Source organism: Mastigoproctus giganteus, chromosome 6 (assembly GCF_048544385.1).
Source record: "Mastigoproctus giganteus isolate SK-2022 chromosome 6, ASM4854438v1, whole genome shotgun sequence".
Lineage (NCBI taxonomy): Eukaryota > Metazoa > Arthropoda > Arachnida > Uropygi > Thelyphonidae > Mastigoproctus > Mastigoproctus giganteus.
Genome location: NC_143580.1, coordinates 167133084 through 167154194, shown reverse-complemented (window position 1 = coordinate 167154194; position 21111 = coordinate 167133084). Strand labels below are relative to the sequence as shown.

The following is a 21111-nucleotide window of genomic DNA, read 5'->3' as shown; positions in this document are numbered from 1 at the left end:
ACCACAGAGACACAGCATTCCTCCATGTGGTGTGGGTGCCACACCTCGACCCATGCTTATGTTGGTTCACACCTGGGTTGTCACCCATAGAGTGCTTGCACATGGGGGTTATACCCAGGATTACCAACAGTCCCACCGACGTGAAGGTGTAAGCAGAGAATTTGGCTGTCACAGAATTCCGGACTTCACCGAAATTGGGTCCACTAGACTTGAGTGTCACCCGAATATCAGTTCCATCAGTGTTTTAGACTCCCAGGTAGCAAGCACAGCTTGTGTGGCATATCTGAGAGAATGTCTGCGACAACCTCAAGGATTTAGTACAGCTGCTTATGAATGTGTTCTGTACATTGAAAGAAAGTTATTTGTAAATCATGCAAAGATATTGCTCCAAGCTCAGAGGCTCCCAAACACAAAGTGTTGGATGTGCTGCCCTGGAGGGTGAGCGGGGGGTGTTTTTACAAAGCGCTTTTTTTTTAATAGGATATGTGTATAAAGCCTTGAATGGTTTAAGCATGCTCAATGCTGATGGGATTCTTCCTCTAGCTCAGAAAAATCACCTGAGAGGGCATAAATTCAAATTGAGGAAAGACAGATGTAGGATAGACGTGCGGAAATTTGCCTTTAGCCAGCAGGTGGTTGGTTGGTGGAACAGACTTCCATCCCTTGTGGTGGAGGTTGATAGCCTAAATAAGTTTAAGGCTCAGCTGGACAGGTATTTTGAACGAACAGAGGGGTGAAGTGGAAGTGGGTTTTTTTTTTTTTTTTTTTTGGCTGATGCTGCATAAGCTTGCTTTCTTGCATCAAATGCCTCTACTAATGCTAAAAAATGAACAAACTATCTCACCAATCCAGCTGTGACACATGTATTGAAGTACACACCAAGTGGTCACTGAATTATGACCACTTATCTAATACTGTTGGGACACTGTTTGCCCAGAAAACAGCCACTAATTAGCTAGGTATCGGCTCCACTAGATGTCTGAGGTCTCTAGGGATCTGCCACTTGTACATAGTGTGGGCCCGATGACACAGTGCATTAACGTCTTGGAAGATCCCATTTCTGTACAGGAAAATATGAAACATGGGAGGAGGATGCACATGATTTCCTAAGCGCTGCCAGTAGACCTCACCAGTGGAACGTTGGTCCATATGTAGAGGTGTCCTAATTCTTGCCAGCAAAACATGTCCCATATTAAGCAACCACCACCTGTCCAGATAGTGGGCACCATGCATGATGGGTCCATGAACTCGTGTTGCTTGTGCCACACATGAAGGCATCCATGGGCGTGTTGCACCTGGTATTTGGAGTCACCTGACCAGCATGCTCATTTTCAGTCTTCCACTGTCCAACCAGCTTGCTGTTGACACCAGCATATTTGCTGTCGATCAGCGGTGTCATCTGCCCTGGAACCCCATGCACCTGAGTATGTAGCATGTCATTTGGGGTATTGTTCTTGAATTCTCCATACTATATTGCAATGTCAAATGTTACACAGTGACCTGCTGTTCAGCCCATAAAATGTGGTGCACGCTTCGCTCACAATGAACATCCACCTTGCATAATCCATTACAGTTGTGTCAGTGGGAGGTGGTACAACACCATTCTTTGTACACCTTAGCCACAGTGGGCTATGAGTAACTGATAAGACATGCCATTTCCAATATGGACGCATCCAACACACAATCATCCTTTTTTGAAACTCCATGATATCTTTACTACATCCCACAACTGTTACTTTATCACTATGATTTACACAAATCAAAGATGCAAATTACTGTTCTAGCATAGGAAGCTGCTCGCCTTTTTATACTGTGAGCTTTGCAACATTGTCCATCGCAGATACGGTGGTCATAATTCAGTGATCACCAAGTGTATATTAATTTATAAAAAAATGTATACCAATAGCTAAATTTTATGTGAAATCTGTTTATTTGCACTTGTTCTTAAAGATGAGGGAGCTGTGAATTTATTGAAATATTTTAAAGTGCAAGGTATAAGAAACTTCTGCTGTGGCTGAAGATTTTACAGATGTTTCAGCTTCAACTATTAAAATATAGTGCAGGGATCATTTTCAACATCTGTGAAGAAGTAGCCAGTATAATGGGCCATTTCCACTCTATCCTTGAGAACCAACTAATTTGCATTATCACTGCTATAATAACCTTTCACATTCTAATTTCACATTCTAGTATTTATTTTTCATTCAATGCTAAGGAATTTTGAAGTTATAAGCCCAAAATTTCAATGTATTTTGATCACAGTTCAAGAATTTGTCCACATGCCCAGCTATAATTTATGAGATATATTATTTCTGAAATGTTTTATATTTTTTTCACGGACAAATTGTGTCTTGGATGCCTTCCAATCTCTTTGATTGACTCATCATCCAAATATGATTTTGATGTTTTTATTAATAATATTTGTTAATATGCAGCTTAATTTTTCAAAAGATGTTCAAGGAAACAGAAATTAAAATAATACTGCTATGCAGTCAGTGCATTTAAAATTCTATAATTTTATCTTTGCAAAATTATATTTCAATGCTATTAGATTGTAATACACATTTACAAATACGTATTTTTATTAACACAGTTTTCTAATAGTAAATTCTTTAATCAAATGCAAAGTATCATAAAATTATTATTCAGAAATAGCACCATTTTGGCTGACAACATGGGCAAAATTAATCGAAGAGTTTCTTGCCATTACCACTGGTATCAGTAGAGGCACATGATGCAAGAAAGCAAGCATATAAAAAAAAACAAAAAAAAAAACCTTCCCATTTCACCCATCCATGTGTTCCAAACGTTTGTATAGTTCTGCTTTGAATTTATTTCAGCTATCAACTTTGAGAATGACAGATGGAAGAGTTTGTTCCAGCAACCAACTACCCGCTGGCTAATGGAAAATTTCCGCACACCTATTCGTCAACTGTCTTTCCTCAATTTCAGTTTATGCCCCCTCAGGCTTGTAATTTGAGCAAGAATTCCATCAGCAATGAGCCTGCTCAATCCATTGAAGGCCTTATACATCTCAGTTAGATTACCTCGCAGGTGTTTAGTCTCCAGAAGCTGCAATTTGCAGAACTTAAGCCTTTCTTCGTAAGAGCACCCCTTTGTTCCCCTCACCAATATTGCCCTTCTTTGTCCTCGTTCTAGCAACTCTACATCCTTCCTAAAATGAGGCTTCCAGACTTGTATGCAGCTCAAGTTGTGGCCTGACCATTGCCTTATGCAAGGGGATAATCACCTCCTTATCCTTGATCGCAAAATTCCTGTATATCAGGGGTGGCCAACGAGTCGATCGCGGCTTTAATTTCGGTCGATCACGACGGATTTTAAATATACACTCATCCCTCAATTTGTACGGTCAGGTATACTACCAAAATTTTATATTGCACAGGTGGGTTTCACACTACATGCATGTTATTTTTTTAATTTATTTATTTATTTTTTTTATGAAGCTTCAAAAATAGGAATGAAGAGCAGATCTTGAAAATTTTATTTAATTTTTTTGCATGATTGAAGATTTCATTGAAGGAGAAACACATTTCACCATAACTTAAAATCCCACAGAATTCCAGCTGCCGGTATTATTGCAAATGCAATAAGATTGAGTTTACTACCTGTTTTTAATTAGATTGCTTTAACAGAAAAGCCCAATAAACCGGAAAGTGCAAATTGTTTTTATTGTTTTATGGTCGTGACCTCCAGAAATAGCTTTAGAGAAATATCACAAAGGCGTTCAAAACTGATTCTTATAACGATAAAACCAAACAGTGCAATTGTCCGGTTATTTTGGAAACAACTTCCTCATTTGGGAGTCCTCTTCATCGATTATCCTACGTTAGCTGTTCAGACAGAATATTTTTCTGGTTCGCGAAACTTAGTGTTTTAATCGGTAAGCATTGCTTTTGCTGATTTAATAACTGGACAGTACTTATATGTTAATTTAATACCCTTTGATTTAAAATGAATACTACAAAAAAGAGTAAAACGTATCATTTTCATCAAGAGTGGGAACTAGAATACTTTTTTGTAATGGTGAAAGAAAAATGCTGCTTGATTTGCAATGCTTCTGTGGCTATACCCAAAAAAGGAAATTTAGAAAGGCACTTCAACGTACTCCATTTTAAATACCAATCGGATTTTCTACCGAATAGGGGGCTTAGAAAAAATAAATTAGAACTTAAATCTAGATTATTCGCGCAACAGAATTACTTCGTAACACCTAATTTACAATCTAAAGCAGTAACTGTAACATCATTTAAAGTGAGTCATCATCTTGCAAAAAAAATGCAAACCATTTTCTGATGGTCAATTCATCAAAGACGCATTTTTAGGAATAACAGATTCTCTTTTTGAAAATTTTAAGAACAAAAATGAAATTAAAAGTGCCCTTCAAGATCTGCAATTATCTCAAAATACTGTTAATACAGCACGAAAAAATGAGTAAAAATGTGAGCGAACAATTGCGTGCTCATATTCCTAATTGTGTGTCCTTTTCTTTACAACTGGATGAATCTACAGATGTCAGTGATACAGCTCATTTTTATTGCTCGTTTCTATTCGTATGGTTTTGGATGATTCTGCCACTAGAGAAGAACTGCTGGGTATGGTTTCATTGAAAGAAAGAACTAGAGGTCTTGATATCTTTAACTCGTTCAAAAATTTTATTGAAAAAATTAAATTACCACTATTTAAGCTCGTATCAGTAACAACAGATGGAGTAAAGCAATGACGGGGCATCTTAATGGATTCATCGCATTGTGCCAAAAGGATGATGAATTCCCAGATTTTTTGAGTTACCACTGTATCATCCACCAACAAGTGTTAGCCAGCAAAAGATTAAATACTAAAAGTGTTATGGACTGCTTTTCAAAACCGTGAATTCCATCAGAGGACAATCTCTTCAAAGGAGACTTTTTAAAATGAAACTCAATGAAAAAAGAACCAGATCTGATATTACACACAGATGAGAGGTGGCCGACTCGGAGTAAGTTTCTACAGAGATTTTGAAATTTGCTGAATGAAATTAAAAAATTAGTTGGTCAAAGGGGAGATGATTATCAGCAGCTGCAAGATATGAGTCTTTGTGTGATCTGGCTTTTTTGGCAGATTTTAGCATTAGCATTAGTAGAGGCATTTGATGCAAGAAAGCAAGCTTATGCAGCATCAGCCAAAAAAAAAAACAAAAAAAAAAAAACAAAAAAAAACAACAAATAAATAAATAAATAAATAAAAAATAACCACTTCCACTTCACCCCTCTGTTCGTTCGAAATACCTGTCCAGCTGAGCCGTAAACTTATTTAGGCTATCAACTTCCACGACAAGGGATGGAAGTCTGTTCCACCAACCAACTACCCGCTGGCTAAAGGCAAATTTCCGCACATCTATCCTACATCTGTCTTTCCTCAATTTGAATTTATGCCCTCTCAGGTGATTATTCTGAGCAAGAGGAAGAATCCAATCAGCATTGAGCATGCTCAAACCATTCAAGGCTTTATACACATCTATCAGATCACCTCGCCAGTGCCTAGTCTCCAGACACTGTAATTTGCAAAACTTAAGCCTTTCTTCGTAAGAGCACCCCTTTGTTCCATTCACTAATCTTGTTGCCCTTCTCTGTACTCGTTCCAGCATCTCTATCCTTCTTGAAATGAGGCCTCCAGACCTGTATACAGTACTCTAGGTGCGGTCTGACCATTGCCTTATACAAGGGAATAATCATCTCCCTATCCCTGCTAGAAAAATTCCTGTATATCATTGATAAGACAATGAGCTACTCTTGCAGTCCGTCTGCACTGCTCAGAGAACTACATATCTGCCTGCACAATTACGCCCAGGTCCTTTTCATTCTCTACCACTGTCAGTGTAGTACCACAGAGTTGATACGTTGCTCTGGGGTTGCTGTTTCCCATATGTAGTATTTTACATTTGTCAATGTTAAACTTCATTTGCCACCTCTCAGCCCATCTGCTCAACCTTTCCAGATCCTGTTGCAGTAGCATAGCATCAGTAGTGTCCTTGACAACCCTGCCAACCTTCGTATTGTCTGCAAACTTGGACATTAAGCTTGATATACCATCATCAATATCATTTATAAATACAGAAAACAATAATGGACCCAATACTGAACCTTGAGGGACTCCACTAATAACATTAGTCCACGATGAGCAGTGTCCATTGATTACCACTCTCTGTCTTCTCCCCCTCAACCACCCCTTTATCCATAGCAGCAATTTGCCTCCAATGCCACACTGCTCCAATTTGTGCAGCAGTCTTCCATGTGCAACAGTATCAAAAGCCTTTCTAAGATCCAAGTATATAATATCAAAGTTATTCCGCGCATCCAGTTCTTTTGTGACTGCATCATAGTATCCAATCAAATTGGTCAGGCAAGACTTTCCCTTAAAACCATGCTGTGTCTGAGCTATAACTGAACTCTTGTCTAGATGATCCTGCAGTGCTTCTTTAACCAGTGCCTCCATTATTTTTCCAGAACAGAAGTTAAACTAACAGGTCTATAATTACTTGTTTCGCCCTTTGATCCTCCTTTGTGAATTGGGGTCACATTTGCACATCTCCAGTCTGTGGGTACTTCCCCTGAGTCCAAGGAAGCTCTCATAATTATGGCTAAGGGTTTGCTTACTTCCTTTGCTGCTTCCTTTAATATAACTGGATAGATCCCATCCACCCCAGTTGCCTTTCTTGTATTTATCTTCAACAATTTCTCCTCCACTTTACTCTCAGTTATTACAAGATTCTCTAGCTTACTGCCAGAGTTGAATACACCTCTGGCATTCCCCTCGCTGAATAACTCCTCATGTGTGAATGTCGATGCAAAATATTCATTCAGTTTGTTAGCTACCTGAGCAGGATCATCAACAGTTGACCCATCGATATCAAGTGGACCAATCTGATTCATACCCTTCCTTCTAGAGTTTACATAAGTAAAGAACTCTTTGCTGTTTTTCTTTGCATCCCTTGCCAAAGATTTCTCGTAATCTGCCTTCGCCTGCCTAACCTCCTTTGTAACTTGGTTACAGATCAACTTGTATCTATCATAGGCTTCTGTGTCACGTGTTAATTTGTATGTATCCCATGCATTTTTCTTCTCTGCCATATGTCTCATTAGTTCATCTGACATCCACTTAGGCCTAAACCTTGAACAATATTTCTTAGTTGGTATGTAAAGCCTAGTAGCTTCCAAGATAAGTTCTTTGAATGCTTCCCATTTTGAATTTGCTGTTGGTAACATCATCAGTTGGTCCCACCGTATAGAATTTAAACACTGTCTCAGTCCATCGTAGTCGCCTTTACGAAAGCAATAACCCTTCCCTTTACCCCTAATGGTAGTTACCTCTTTGAGTAAATCCCACTTCAGCACACTGTGATCACTGCCACCTAGTGGTTCATTTACCTGCAGATTCTTAATGCATGAAGAATCACTACTGATAATTAAATCAAGAGTATTACTCCCTCTAGTTGCCTCCTGAACATGCTGATGTAGAAAACAATCATCCAATAAATCCACAAAAGCCTTCCTAGTGTGTGAGTGACCAGCCCCCAAATTCCAGTCAATATCTGGGAAATTAAAATCCCCCATTATAAGACTCTCTGATTTACTGGCCCACTCTATTTCCCTGTACAGTTTCTTATTATACTCATCAGAGTCATTAGGCCTATAGCACACTCCTACTCTCAATTTTGATCTCCCAATGCTTATGTCACACCAAACTGACTCGACACTGCACTGTCGACTGGCTTCACTTCCTTGGATTTTAGGTATTTCTTAACTACTAGAATAACCCCTCCTCCCTTCCTATCCTGTCTATTCTTTCTGTAGACATTGTACTCCCCAAATTCCAGTTCTGCATTCCTTATATCTGTGTGACACTACTCTCTGAAATCCCCACAATATCTGCCTTTGATGTTTTGAGCAATACCTCAAATTCATCAAATTTATTTACTAAACTCCTAGCATTGGTGTACATCAAGTATACATGCACCTGCTCTTCCTCTTAGCTACCCTAACACAACCTATGTGTTTATTTGTACCCCAATGATTCCCAGCAGTCTCTGAAATATCCTGCATTTAATTTTCCAGGCTGCGGCTCATTCCAATAGAAGCAGTGCAAGAATCACTTTCACCTCTGCCAGTGGCTACTGTTAATCTATTAGTCCTTGTATCCCCCCAATCTAGCAGTTTTCCGACCCACCTAATACTGCCTCGATAGCATCAGCGAACATTCTTGCACCCTTTCTATTTAAGTGTATCCCATCCCTGTAGAAGCAGTCTCTCCTGTTAACAAGTACAGACCAGGCTGAAAAAAATTCTACCCCTTGAGCCTTGCACAATCCTTCCAGGGCTGAATTGATCGACAGGGCTCTCATCATATACTCCCTCCTATCGTGTCTGGGCAGAATTGCAGACACTTTCAAATTCAACCCTAATTCACGGCTTTTTTTCACCAGTGACCTGTACTTGTTAAGTAATTCCGCCGGTCTCCTACTCTTAATATCATTAGTGCCAACGTGTATAACTATATCACCTTTTGTGCCCTTAAAAGATGATATCCGCTCTACAACGACATCAACCTTTGCCCCTGGCAGACATACCCTGGTCCTGTTCCACCTATCCTTTTTACAAAGCATGTTTCCCGTTTCCCTGACACTAGAGTTACCAACAACTGCTAGTTCCTTTGGGACCAGCGCATTCTGCCTTGGGGGCTGCCGCTGTGTCGCGCGATGACCAAGTGCAAGCTCTGGCATTGGTGTGGGCAGCTGAGAGCTTGATGGGCCCTCACTTTTAATCCTTCGAGGGCATCCACCCTGTCCTTCAAGCTCTCATATAGGCCCATAACAATGCTGAGTTGTCGCCTGATTTCCTTACACTCCTTGCATTGCGCACACACAGACATCCCCCATGGCAGTATCATGTCCCGTACCTGACTGCTCCACAAACATCAAGCAAGTAGTGCATTTTAATAGGCTGTGATTCAGAGGGCAACTGCCCCCCCCTCAGTTCTCCCCTGAGCCACAGAACTCCCATTAGCTTGAGCCTTTTGCTTTGCTGCTCTGGTCAGAGTCATGATTTCGATTTAATTTCAATAAAATTTCAATTTCAGTACAAAATTAAAACCCTAAACTTATATCTCAACACAGTTATAACGCTATATTTATGTTTCAGTATCGAGTGTTATCTACGAAATCCCTTTATATAACTTCCGTAACAAGTTAAGTATTAATTATTTATTTTTTACTAATTATTTATGTTACGTAACCCAAGTCGTTATATGTATAATTAAAAGTACAATTTAATTGACAATGAAGTTCAACAAGATTAATTATCTGATTAATTGACAATATTATGTACTATACTATGTTATATTAAGCTTATGCTATCTATTTCGAGATATTTTGTATCGCGTTACAATGGCGGCAATTACGAACGGTAAACACGTGGATTTGATACCCTTTCCGATACTAAGTAATACCTACAAAATCTCTATCTAAGTTACTTTAATCTAAGTATCGTAAATAAGAATATAAAACTACACTAGAAAATAAGTTAATATGCCAATTTAAGCTAATAAAACAGAAAATAAATCAGAAAAAAACTTCTCTGTTCCCAGTAAATTAAGTGATCTGAATTTGGAATTACAAGGAAAAAATTAGAAATGTGGGTGACATGATTAGTAGTATTTCTGCATATAAATATCATTTTTTGGCAATGGCTAAAAGAATTTTAGTCATTGCCAAAGAAAAAAAATTTCATAGAAAAAAAATTCGACCATTTTGCAAATATTCATTATCATTTGCAAAGATATCCTGTTTTTGAATTTAACAGTGAGAAATATGTTACTGAAATTGAGAATGTTGTGGACGATTTTAAACCAGATTCAGTGATTTTAAAACAATTGAAGACATTGTTCAATATATTTCCTATCCATTGAACGTCGACTTAGATATGAAACACATTGCAGAAAAAAATCGCTGCAATTTTTCACATGGAGAAAATATTACTTGAAAATTAAATTATTACATTGCGAAACGATATCTTCCTAAAAGCGAGATCATCAGAAAAAGACTTTTGGAAATATGTTTGCCAAGAAAAGTACCCAAATGTATTTGAAACAAACAAGGACCAAGAATCGCTGCACTCTTATGGACTTGCATACAGAAGATTCTCTATGGTTGGCCTTATCACAGTATATTCCCGATTTTGAAAGCTTGGCAGATGACATGAAGACACAAACTTCGCATAAATTAAAATTTTAAATACGTGTGAATTTAAAATAAGAATTCTGAATTGTATTGAATTTTAAAATTTATAAACAACTTTTTTCAATATGTGTTGATTAAATTTTTTAACCTTGTGCAATGAAATTTTTGAGATGGTAGATCGCAGCACATTTTGAAGGAAAAAAGTAGATTGCATCACAAATTAAGTTGGCAACCCCTGCTGTATATCATTGATAAAACCCCATGAACTACTCTGGCAGCCTGTCTGCACTGCTCAGAAAACTTCATATCTGACTAAACAATTACCCCCAGGTCTCTTTCATTCTCCACTACCCTGAGTGTAGAACCACCCAGTTGAAAGTTAATGTTAGGTTACTGCTATCCATGTGCAGTACTTGGAGACTAACCATGTCCTGCAGACAAAACCACTTGTGCTGATGCCTGCAAAATTTTCTTGGAGACGAAGAATTTACAGGCTAGTGTCATTCAGTGAAGAGGCAACCTTTCACATAACTGGACACGTGAACAAACACAATTGTGTTTTTTCAGGTTTTGAGAATCCTCATGTCGAGTGTGAGCACGAACGAGTCTGTCCTAAAATGAATATTTGGTGTGCAGTCACTGTGCTGGGGTGTCAGGACCACACTTTTTTCAGAACACCACAATCAACAGTGGCAATCTCTTGCACATGATGGAGAAGTATGCGGAGGAAAACCTGCCATGAATCCGACTTAACATATACTTTCGGCTGGGTGCCCCACTCCACTTTGCTTTCGATGTCCATGCCCATCTTAAGAGGAAATTTGGACTGAGATGGATTGGCAGAGAAGGGCCTCTGAAATAGCCAGCAAATTTACCCAATCTTACACTTTGTGATTTCTGGGCATGGGGTACGGTAAAAGAGTGTGTTTATGCTACCAAGCCATGTGACACGCAAGACCTCTGAAAAAAAAAAAAACCTGAAAATGTGATTGCAATGATATCACAAGAAACGTGCCTCAGGATTCCAGAGACCATCTGAATAAGACTCCCGGCACGTGTTGACAATACATTATCCAATCAATCAACAAAACCGGCGAAGCTATTCTAAGAAACAAAACATCCTTGGTTCAAAAATAAACCTTTTGATTATTTTTTAAGATGTTCCATGGTTTTAAAAAAGAAGCAGGATGTATTTAAACCTAAATTAAGGACAAATGATTCCCTTGTAAAATCATCAGTTTTACTAGCGCTGCATATTGCAAAAGCTAAGGATCCCTTAACTATTGCAGAAGATTTAATTAAGTCTTGTATGGTAGATGTGTGCCAAACTTTGTGTGGAATCTTATGCAAGGAAATTTAAAGACATTCTGTCTAATGACACTGTAAATCAAAGAATTCTGATGTTGTTGGACGATGTTACGAAACAACTAGTTGATAAAATTATTATATCACGCTGGCTTGCTATTTAAATGGATGACTCACTAGATGCATCAAACTAAGCCATTTTATTGGACTACGTGTAGTTTACTGATTATTCCGAAGTGGAAATCAGGGAAGAACTGCTTTGCTGCTTGGAACTAAAAACTTTTACCATTGGCGAATGTATCTTTAACACCTTAAATGAATTTATTGAGGAAAAACGGTTTGCGGTGGAAGTACTGCATTGGTATTCGTATAGATGGTGCAGCAGAAATGACAGGCTATCAATTTGGGGTTGCAGCTCAAATTAAGAGAACTGTGCAAACAGATATTATTGCAATGCATTGTTTTTTACATTATGAACAACTAGCTTAAAAAAAAACAAAAAAAACTGGCAGAACTCAGCAAATTCCTTTGATAAGTAGATAAAATTATTAATTTTATGAAAGCAAGCAGTGCCAACTCAAGATTGTTCATTGTGCTGTGTGAAGAAATAGGTTCTTCTCATATTTCACTTCTGCATAACAATCTGTTGGCTTTATCAAGGAAAGGTATTAATATGACTAGCAGAGCTAAAGGTGGAAATATTTTTGACAGAGAGGAACTTTGATTTAAGAGTACTTTATGATAACAGGTGGTAGTTGGGTGGCAAAACCTGCTTATTTAGGGGACATATTCGATATCCTTAATGAATTTAACCTCTCCGAGAAAGGATGATTTAAACAACATATTTGTCATTATTGACAAATTTAGAGCATTTCAGACATTTCCTCAGTGCTGTCAAATGGTAATTGATGCTAATATAAAAGTTCATATAAATGCACTTAGTAAAAATTTTCAAGATTATTTCTGGAAACTGACATTTATAAGCATAGCCTATGGATACAAAATCTGTTTGTTCATCAATCTGAGCAAAACGGAAAGTAAAATAAAATAAATGACAGGTTTAATGTTAAATAGTAAAACAGAATATGTTAAATACATACAGTACAAAAAAGCTTTCGGTTATTAAGGTAACGTTCATCAGTTGAACTAAAAGTTTAGGAACGTAGAACACAAGAGTGTGCAGTGCCAGTCATGCACAGTAAACTGTGTGATGTAACGTAAGCGAACGTTGCCAACATTTATCAGTCATGAGAATGGTTGCCTCAATAATAGGGTGGACATGACATCCAGTTTCTGTTGACCGAAGTATTGGAGCACGTGATGTGCAATGACTCCAACCAGGCGTGGCGTCGGTAATGGTGGGACTGATCGATAACCATGACATTGCGGCATGGGTCAATGTCGACCAGAAGTGCTCAGCAATGGCTCTTTCGTGTTCTGAGATACGTTTGCCGAGCCTTCTCCCAGTTTGTTCGACATAGCAACCAGTGCAGTCACGGCAAGAAATGTGGTAGACTAGTTCACTTTGTAGTAAGGTGGGAACTGGTTTTTTCACTCTAGAGATGAGGGATCGCAATTTCCTGCCTGGGAGCTGTATGCACTTTATCCCATGAGATTTCAGGACCCTAGAAACCTGCTGTGATAGGTTGGGGTAGTATGGGATAAAGGTGCTCGTGATGGAGTCATTACCTTGAATGTTCCTGTTGGTCGCTACATGGTTACGTGCCTGTAGGTCACACCTCGTAAGATCCGTCTTGACCTGAGCAATCTCGGTGTGCCTCTCATCCGTAGAATGCAGGGTCCGTGCAGTGCCAAGAAGAAAACATTTTAGGTTAGTTTTAGTCATTATCGATGTCAGAAGGGTCTGGTCTTGCGGGCTCTAAAGGTGGAAAGTTATTTGAATTCACAAATGCTTCTTTTAATTCTGGAGGATAACTTTCCCCCCAAGGTTACTGACCCCACCATGTGGAGACAGGATTGGTGCTAATCAGTAGCCAAGCAATCAGAACAGTAGGAGAGCAGTATATTCCTAAGGAGTATGATATATAACATTTGTATTGTTTGTTTGGTTAAAATAATTTCCTGAATTAAGTCCTCAGTTTTGAGAAAAAGGAAGCTGGTTCTTGTGAAGTCACATTCTGATTATCAAGATTGTTTTGGTTTAGCTATGCAATCCCACATTTTTGGATTGCTGAGCTAAACTATCACTAAGTCTGTTGCAAAGGATTTGGGCAGAATAGCCATCCCAAATTCCCCAACTACTACTTGTTCCCAAAAAATCATATCCATGTTGAAAGGATAACTATTTGATAGTGCAGAGGACATCATAATAAATATGATAAAGGAATTGCTGCCATTCAGTTCAATGGCACTTAAAAATGTTTACAACTCTATGAGTAATACCACAAATGTTAGATGGATGTTAAACAATGCTTCAAAACCCAGAAATGGTTGAAAAATTTGTGCAATTCTGAGAGAAGATTTGGATGGGTTTATTCTGCACTATCTGTTGAACAAAAGCTGCTCAGATTCAAAGCAAACTAAGAGTTCGCTCAAGCTGTTGATGAAAGAAATAATTATGAAACCTTGTATGTTCCTTGCAATTTTTTTACGGTCTTGAGGAGGTCTGAGAAAACAGTTCTTCCTGAGTTCTATTTCCAAGACTTTTAGCATTAATGTATTATTTTATTCTATTTCATTCTCATTTTTCCAAAATGTATTATAAACTCTTCAAACAAATGTCACTGACTTATTTTTATTTAATATAATACTTAGCATTAATTAATATGGTTTTGTACTGCTGTTCCTTGGCTGTTTTTTCCCCTGGAGGCTTAATGACAGGGTTCAATGGAATTCCAAAATGTAGCCAATCTGAATTAAGTTTAAATTGAGGTGGTAACATTTCCATAAGTAGCTTATACAAAATTCTCACATTATAACAGCATCCTCATTTCCTTAACTATTAAGATGATAAACCACGTGACATTCCCATTCCAATTCAATTGAATAAATTTTCCATATCATCATTGTAAGACTAAGTGAGAAATTCAAATTAAAGTAATAAACAAAAGGAAAAATAATTCTGTTTTTAAATTACAACCCTGGTTAGTTTATATATACATTATGACATGTATATCACCATAACACAGTGTTTTGGTAAAACATTAAGAAAATGAAGTGTATGCACCATGTGATTAAGATAAAAACTGCGCCTAGTTTTACTTTGCAAAAATATATAACGAAATCACATATATCAGGAGCTGGCAACCTTACAGGAGTAGTATACCAATTCATACTAGTGAAATCTCTGTAAGGACACCTGCTTTTATTTTGTAAAAATGAGATCTAAAGCAAGTGGAACTTTTTAAACGGATTTTGAGGGTTTTGAAATTAAATCAAATCAGAGTCATGCCTGTCTGACTGTCACTGTGGCAACTTTTATAGCAATACTTTATTGAGGTGATTAAATGAAATCATCTCTTGGTGCCATTTGGGACAGTTCTGGATGACACAGGTTGCTAACCTCTGAAGTATGTGAAAAGTAAATTAGCTAGAATAAAAACACAAGTTTACTTTAAATGGATTCTTTTGTTCACCACGAAGTGGAAGAAGTGAACCGAGAGTTTCTTTTCTACAATAATCTTCACTGCATGCTATAAAAATGTACAAACAGATATTTATTAAAAATAATATATAGTTTTAAGAAAACATAATACTTATAAAATACAAAAGAAAAAAAAAAACACCTTAGATTCTAAACAATAATATATAATAATAATAAACTATAGCCTTTGTTGTCAATAAGTTGTTCTTAAGTAGAGCAGAAAGCATTTTGCTGTATCATTTGATAGTGAACACCATCGGGTCCTGCTGCACTCCTCCTTGACTTAGCCAGAGCTTTCTGCATTTCTTCTGTATTGAAAGGCTGGTTGTATGGGAGATGTTCGCTGGTAATGAAGTTTAGTTTGTATTTTTCTGCTACAGATTTCGTTTTCTGAAAGGATGGGATATATGCTGATACTGCTGATATACTTTTAAAAGTATATCAGAAGTATATACTTGTAAAGTAGTTACAAGTATGTTTGGTTTGCGATTTCCTTGGAGTTAGTGATCTCTGGTCCATTCAAGTTTATAACTGGAGTTGGTACTGAAAGATATTGCCCATTAAGTTTTCTGATTTTGTTCCAAATAACATGGGTATCTGTATTTTCGTTAATTTTGGAGGTGAAATGTATCCATGACTCCTTTCTACTCATACATCAGATATATCTGTCTCTAGCTCTGGCTTTTTTAAAATTTATGAGATTGGCAGAGGTGGGATACTTTTGGAAGAGGTTCCAAGTCTTGTTCTTCTCTCTCTCTCTCTCTCTCTCTCTCTCTCTCTTGGGGCCAGACTGCATTCTTTGTGGCATGTTTATAATACTTTCCAGAAGACCGAGGGATTGTAGCTTCAACTGCCATTAATATCTGGTTTATGACTTGAGTTATAGTGAGTTGTTGTTGTCTATTGGCTGAGTAGTGACTATCTGTTTATCTATTGTCACAAGAGTTGTATATTTTGTCCAGTCAGCTTTTTGAAATCTCCATCTTTTTTGGCCATCATAATGTGTAATATCATTGATTAATATTTTGCTGACCACAGGGAGATGGCCACTGTTAAGTGGATTGTTCAAGATCGACCACTCAATAAGTGGGTATAGGGCTGGTGAACATATGGAAATGTCAATGGCTGAGGTTGTTCCTGTGGGTAAATGGACGTATGTCGCTACTCCAGTGCTAAGGAGTGAGAGATTCAGCTCTTACAATAATTTCTCAATCAACCTTCCATGTTTGTCTTGGTGTTGAGACCCCCCACAGGGGATGGTGCCCATTTATGTCTCCCATGATAACGACCGGGGGTGGTAGCTGCGTTGCCAATGCTTTGAGTCTTTATGCACAGTCTTTATTTGGAGGAAGGTAAAGTGAGACCAGTGAGAATGTAAACTGGACTGAGATTTGTACTGCAACTGCTTCCAAAGATGTTTGCAGTTGGAGGCATTTACATGGAATTCTGGAGTCAATTAAAATAGCCACTCTGCCATGTGCTCCACTGGAAGGAAATCGGTCTTGTCTGTAGATACAGTAACGGTTCACTGCTATGTTTACTTGTGGAGTTAGGTTTGTTTCTTGAAGGCAGACACCTATCGGATGATATTTGTCAATCAAGTCACGAATATCTTCAATGTTACTGCAGAAGCCTCAACAATTTCATTGTATCATTACACACATTACGTTGGTTTCGTATTTGTATCTGTCTTCTGTCTTTTTGCGAATGGTAGTCTGCTTATCTCTTTGCTTATTTCTTTCAGGCTTTTTCTCTGTTTTGGGGAAATATAGACGAGTATCCATCTCTTCCTTAGCATATATCTCTAAGATTTGTTCCTCTAAGACTTCTTTTTTCATGTGTCCATATGATCATGGACAGAGGATTTTTTCCCTGTATCTACATCTTTAGCATTTGTGGTTGGTTGTGAAGAGGAAGACATGTCTGAAGGAACTGTAACTGGTGTGTTGATGGCTTGACTGGAAGTTGATTTTGAGAATGAGTTTAGTGATGGAGTTAAGACTGAGTGAGCCCAATCAGATATAGAGATGTTGGGAGGCACTGTAACATTGGTTTGAACTGCAGTGGTAATAGCAGATATCCTTATTGTGTTGTTGGACAGTTGCTGCATATGAGCGTGCCCAGTGATTGGTGGTACTTGTTTCTTTGCTTCGAGATACGCAACTTTATGTTAAGTTTTGTACTGTCGAATCATTTTTTCTTTTCCACATTTCATAGCCTTTGAAAAAAAGTGGAGGATTGCCTTTACAGTTTGGACACCTAGAGATTGTGCAGAACATTCAGTATGGGCATGATCTTTAGACCCACGTGAAGCACATACTGGAGCCTCTCGACATACTGTCTGTGAATGCCCAAATTTCTGACATTTGAAGCATATGATAGGGTTTGGTATATATGGTTGGACCAGTTCAAATATCCGGCCTTTACAGAAGTTGGTGGATTTGGCAAATTAAGTGTTAGTATTATGTTTTTAGTTGAAGTAATAAGCCATCCCTTTTAATTAGGATTCTCTTGGCCTTGAACTCTCAGACCAAAAATTACATTTTGGTCTGAGAGTTCCTGTTCAATTTCTTCGTCAGTTACATGTAGAAGGTCCCATTCAGTTATAACTCTTTTTGAGTAGTTTAAGGTGGCATGAGGTGACACTTCTACGGGAGTTTCTCCAAGTGTTTTTAATTTAAGCAATTTATCAGAGTGCTTGGGTTCTATTGTTTCAACAAGCAATCACCTGATTTTAGTCGGCAAACAATTTTTGGTGAGCCAGCAGCATTCTCGAAACATTTCTGGATCAGAAAAGGAGAGAGCTTGCCGACTGACTGGTCAGTCAATGAATGAATTATAAGGAAGTGAGGCCAGATATTCTGGTCTATATCCTTTTGTCTTTTAGCATAGGAAGGGTTGTGATCTTCCTGCTTTCTGGAATGTGATGGGATATTCATCCCACAAGAGTCAGTGTCGGTATGATCTATATTGCTCCTTTCAGCCCTTGGCAGATTAACTTTTCTGCCAAGGTTTCCGGCCCCGCCACAGGGAGGCAGGAGCAATGTCTGTTGTGACCAAGCGGAAAGTAGTGGGTGTTAGTAATAAACTAACAAAATAAAGGAAGGTAGCTTTTCTTTCTTGCTTTGCACAGGAACTTAGCTGATTAAATAAAAAGATTTATCAACGACAAGAATGTAAGAGAACTATAATTCGCTTGGCACCTGAGGCCAACACTCCTACTCTCAATTTTGTTTTTCCAGTGCTTGGATTCCATGTTCCCTTTCTTTCCTAAGGTTTTCCTTAGGAAAGAGAGGGAACATGAAATCCAAGCCATCATCCACAAGGAGATCTAAAACAGCATCATTTAGCTCATTCAGTTTATCTGTATCCATTCCACTGGACTGCAACACCTATAGTCTATTGGTTTCTTTTACTCTTTGATTTAGCCCATCTTTGGAGATGCATCAGCTGAAATGGTGTTAGGGGGGTGTTGCTGGCTTATTCAGAAGTTTGTCATACTGGGCACTGTTTGGAATTGGAAGTAAGGAACATGCGAAGTTAGCAATGGGAGTGTCTGGAGAAACTGATACTTCCATTTGAACATCAACTGACTGAAAATGTTGAACAGCTGTGGGATACAAATGCCTTGACTTTGTTTAGATTATTTGTCTTCTTGCTTCTGAACATGTGACTTGTTTTCCACTTTGTATTTATGAATTTTTTCCATGCTATCATAGCTTGCAAGAATGCCAGATCGCTGCCCTCGCAATTTGGACATGAGGAAATATTGCTATGCAATCAGTTTGGCTGTGCTCCTTGGATCCACAAGTAAGACATTATTTCACCCTTTTAGAGTAATAATAAATGGCAGAACAAAAATAGTTTTGAAAATCAGAAGAGGAGGAGGATATTATAACTGTTAGTCTCAGTTGTTCAATTTGGTCTTATGCAAGCTGAAATTCTCTAGAATTCAGATCCCAATGCTGATGAAACTGAATCAAGTGATATACATACATAAACAGATGTAGACAATATTACTACATCAAAAAAAAAAAAAAAAAAAAGTAACAATGAGTTTTTAAGAATATTTTTAAAAGGATTTTTTAAAAATTCTAATTTGATTTTTGACAATTTCATCCTATTATTGGGTATTTAAGTCAAAATAAGAACAAATTACTATTTCAAGCATTTACTGTACATTTTAATTTTTCCAAACTTTCAAAATTCAGCAAAGAATATATTTTAAAGAACCAGCTTCTTGTGGAAAAATCAACACTGCCCCTGTCCCCAGTCCTATACATGTTTAGAAAACTCATTCATGAAAGGGTTAATATTTTGTTAGCAAATGACTACAGTGAGTTCCTATTAAACTGATATTATAGAAGGACAGAAGTCACCTGAAATGTTAGCTGAGGGTGGTGAGCTTCTTTCTGCAGGTTTTTTGATAATGGACAGACTCTTTCCGATGCCTTTGGGTTGAATAACTCTTTGAACTTCATCAGCATTTATTAATTTAGAGTTCCTAAAAAGTGGTAAAACCATTTTAATAAAAAAAAAGAAGGAAAATGAAAAGCTTACTGTAATCAATATATTTGTTTCATATAAGAATACCTTCCAAGATTTATTCCAAGATATAATTAACCCTAGGGGCTCACATCTGGTGAGTATGGGCTTGGCACACCCAGAGTCTTGAGCTGGATATCATAATTTTTCACTTTCTTGGTGGTTCCCTTCTACTTTTGACTCTCTCTCTCTCTCTCTCTCTCTCTCTCTCTCTCTCTCTCTCTCTCTCTCTCTCTCTCTCTCAAGGTAACTCGGGAATTAAATTTTTTTTTTTTTTTTGGCTGGTGTAGCATAAGCTTCAAGCTTCCTTGCACCATGTAGCTAATAATAATAACATACCAATAAATGACATACACACACAGATATATGAGTAGTCAGTCTTTAATAACCTGAAAATGGAAGACCACAATTCAAAATTGAAGTTTGCTAATTTATTCTCTTATCTGATTATAGAATGACTATTCCCCCCCCCCCCTTTAATTTCAGTGCTCAGATATAATTTCTGCAGGGTCAATTGAGCATAGGACAATATGGTGTAACTGAGCATGTCAGATTATAAACAAGAAATCTGCTGGACTCCTATACAATGGGATGGGTTGTATATGGAAATCCAAAAGAAGAGGCTAGAAAGAGACTAAATAAATCAGTGGTTCTCAAACTAGGTGGTGAATGAGTTCATAGGGATGCCACAAACTTTCTGAAAATTTAGTTTCTTGATGGATTCAAAAAATGCACAAATTTACTTAAACAACCAGTAGTGACAACTGAAGGTTTAACTGAATTTCCATTCTGATAAAGTTGCCCAAGTTGAGAGACAAACTTCATGAAATTCATCTGCCTCACTTTCAAGTTTGGATAAATTCATTAGTAAGTTGTATAGTAAAAGAAATTTGGTTTTGTACGATTTGCATTTCTTTACATTTTTGTTTCCTAAATTTGACTGAAGCACTACAAGTTTTGAGAAAAAAAAAAAAAAACATTAGAAATATACTGCTTATATTGTATAATACATGCAGCAGGACAAAGATCTCATGTTTATGTATGAAGAAGAAAAAAAAAATAAAAAAACAACTGTTTGATGGTAAGCAGTGTGGCAGCAGACAGCACAATGAAGTTTTTTCCTGTGAAAGTAGATACATATGAGTAAGATGTATGTCTGATTTGGCCCCTCCAAATGTTACTTCCTTTTGTCTGTTCTAATGGGTATAGGATTCTCAGTATCATGTTGTTGTTATTTTGGTTTTTAGGAGCATTAGCAACTAAGGCCATATTCCTCCGGGATATGCGGTGGTCATTCCCTGACCTTTCCGCATCCTCCGTATTTGGTGGTGACGGGCTCGAACCCCGGTCTAATCAAGAAGCGTGTGCTACTGCTGCTCCGTCCCACCTGGCTACGGAAGCACCTTTCAGTATCATAATTTTGATT

General features: G+C 37.7%; 1 protein-coding gene across 1 annotated transcript in view; it reads right to left on the bottom strand.

Moving 5' to 3' along the window:
- Ctf4 (Chromosome transmission fidelity 4) overlaps positions 1 to 21111 on the bottom strand; it is a 454523-nt gene that overhangs the window by 42842 nt on the left and 390570 nt on the right. The window contains exons 22-23 of the mRNA XM_090376337.1: positions 19520 to 19644; positions 15110 to 15189 (exon numbers count right to left, since the gene is read on the bottom strand). Coding sequence (XP_090232463.1) covers positions 15110 to 15189; positions 19520 to 19644 — 205 coding nt within the window. The remainder of the gene's footprint in view (positions 1 to 15109; positions 15190 to 19519; positions 19645 to 21111) is intronic.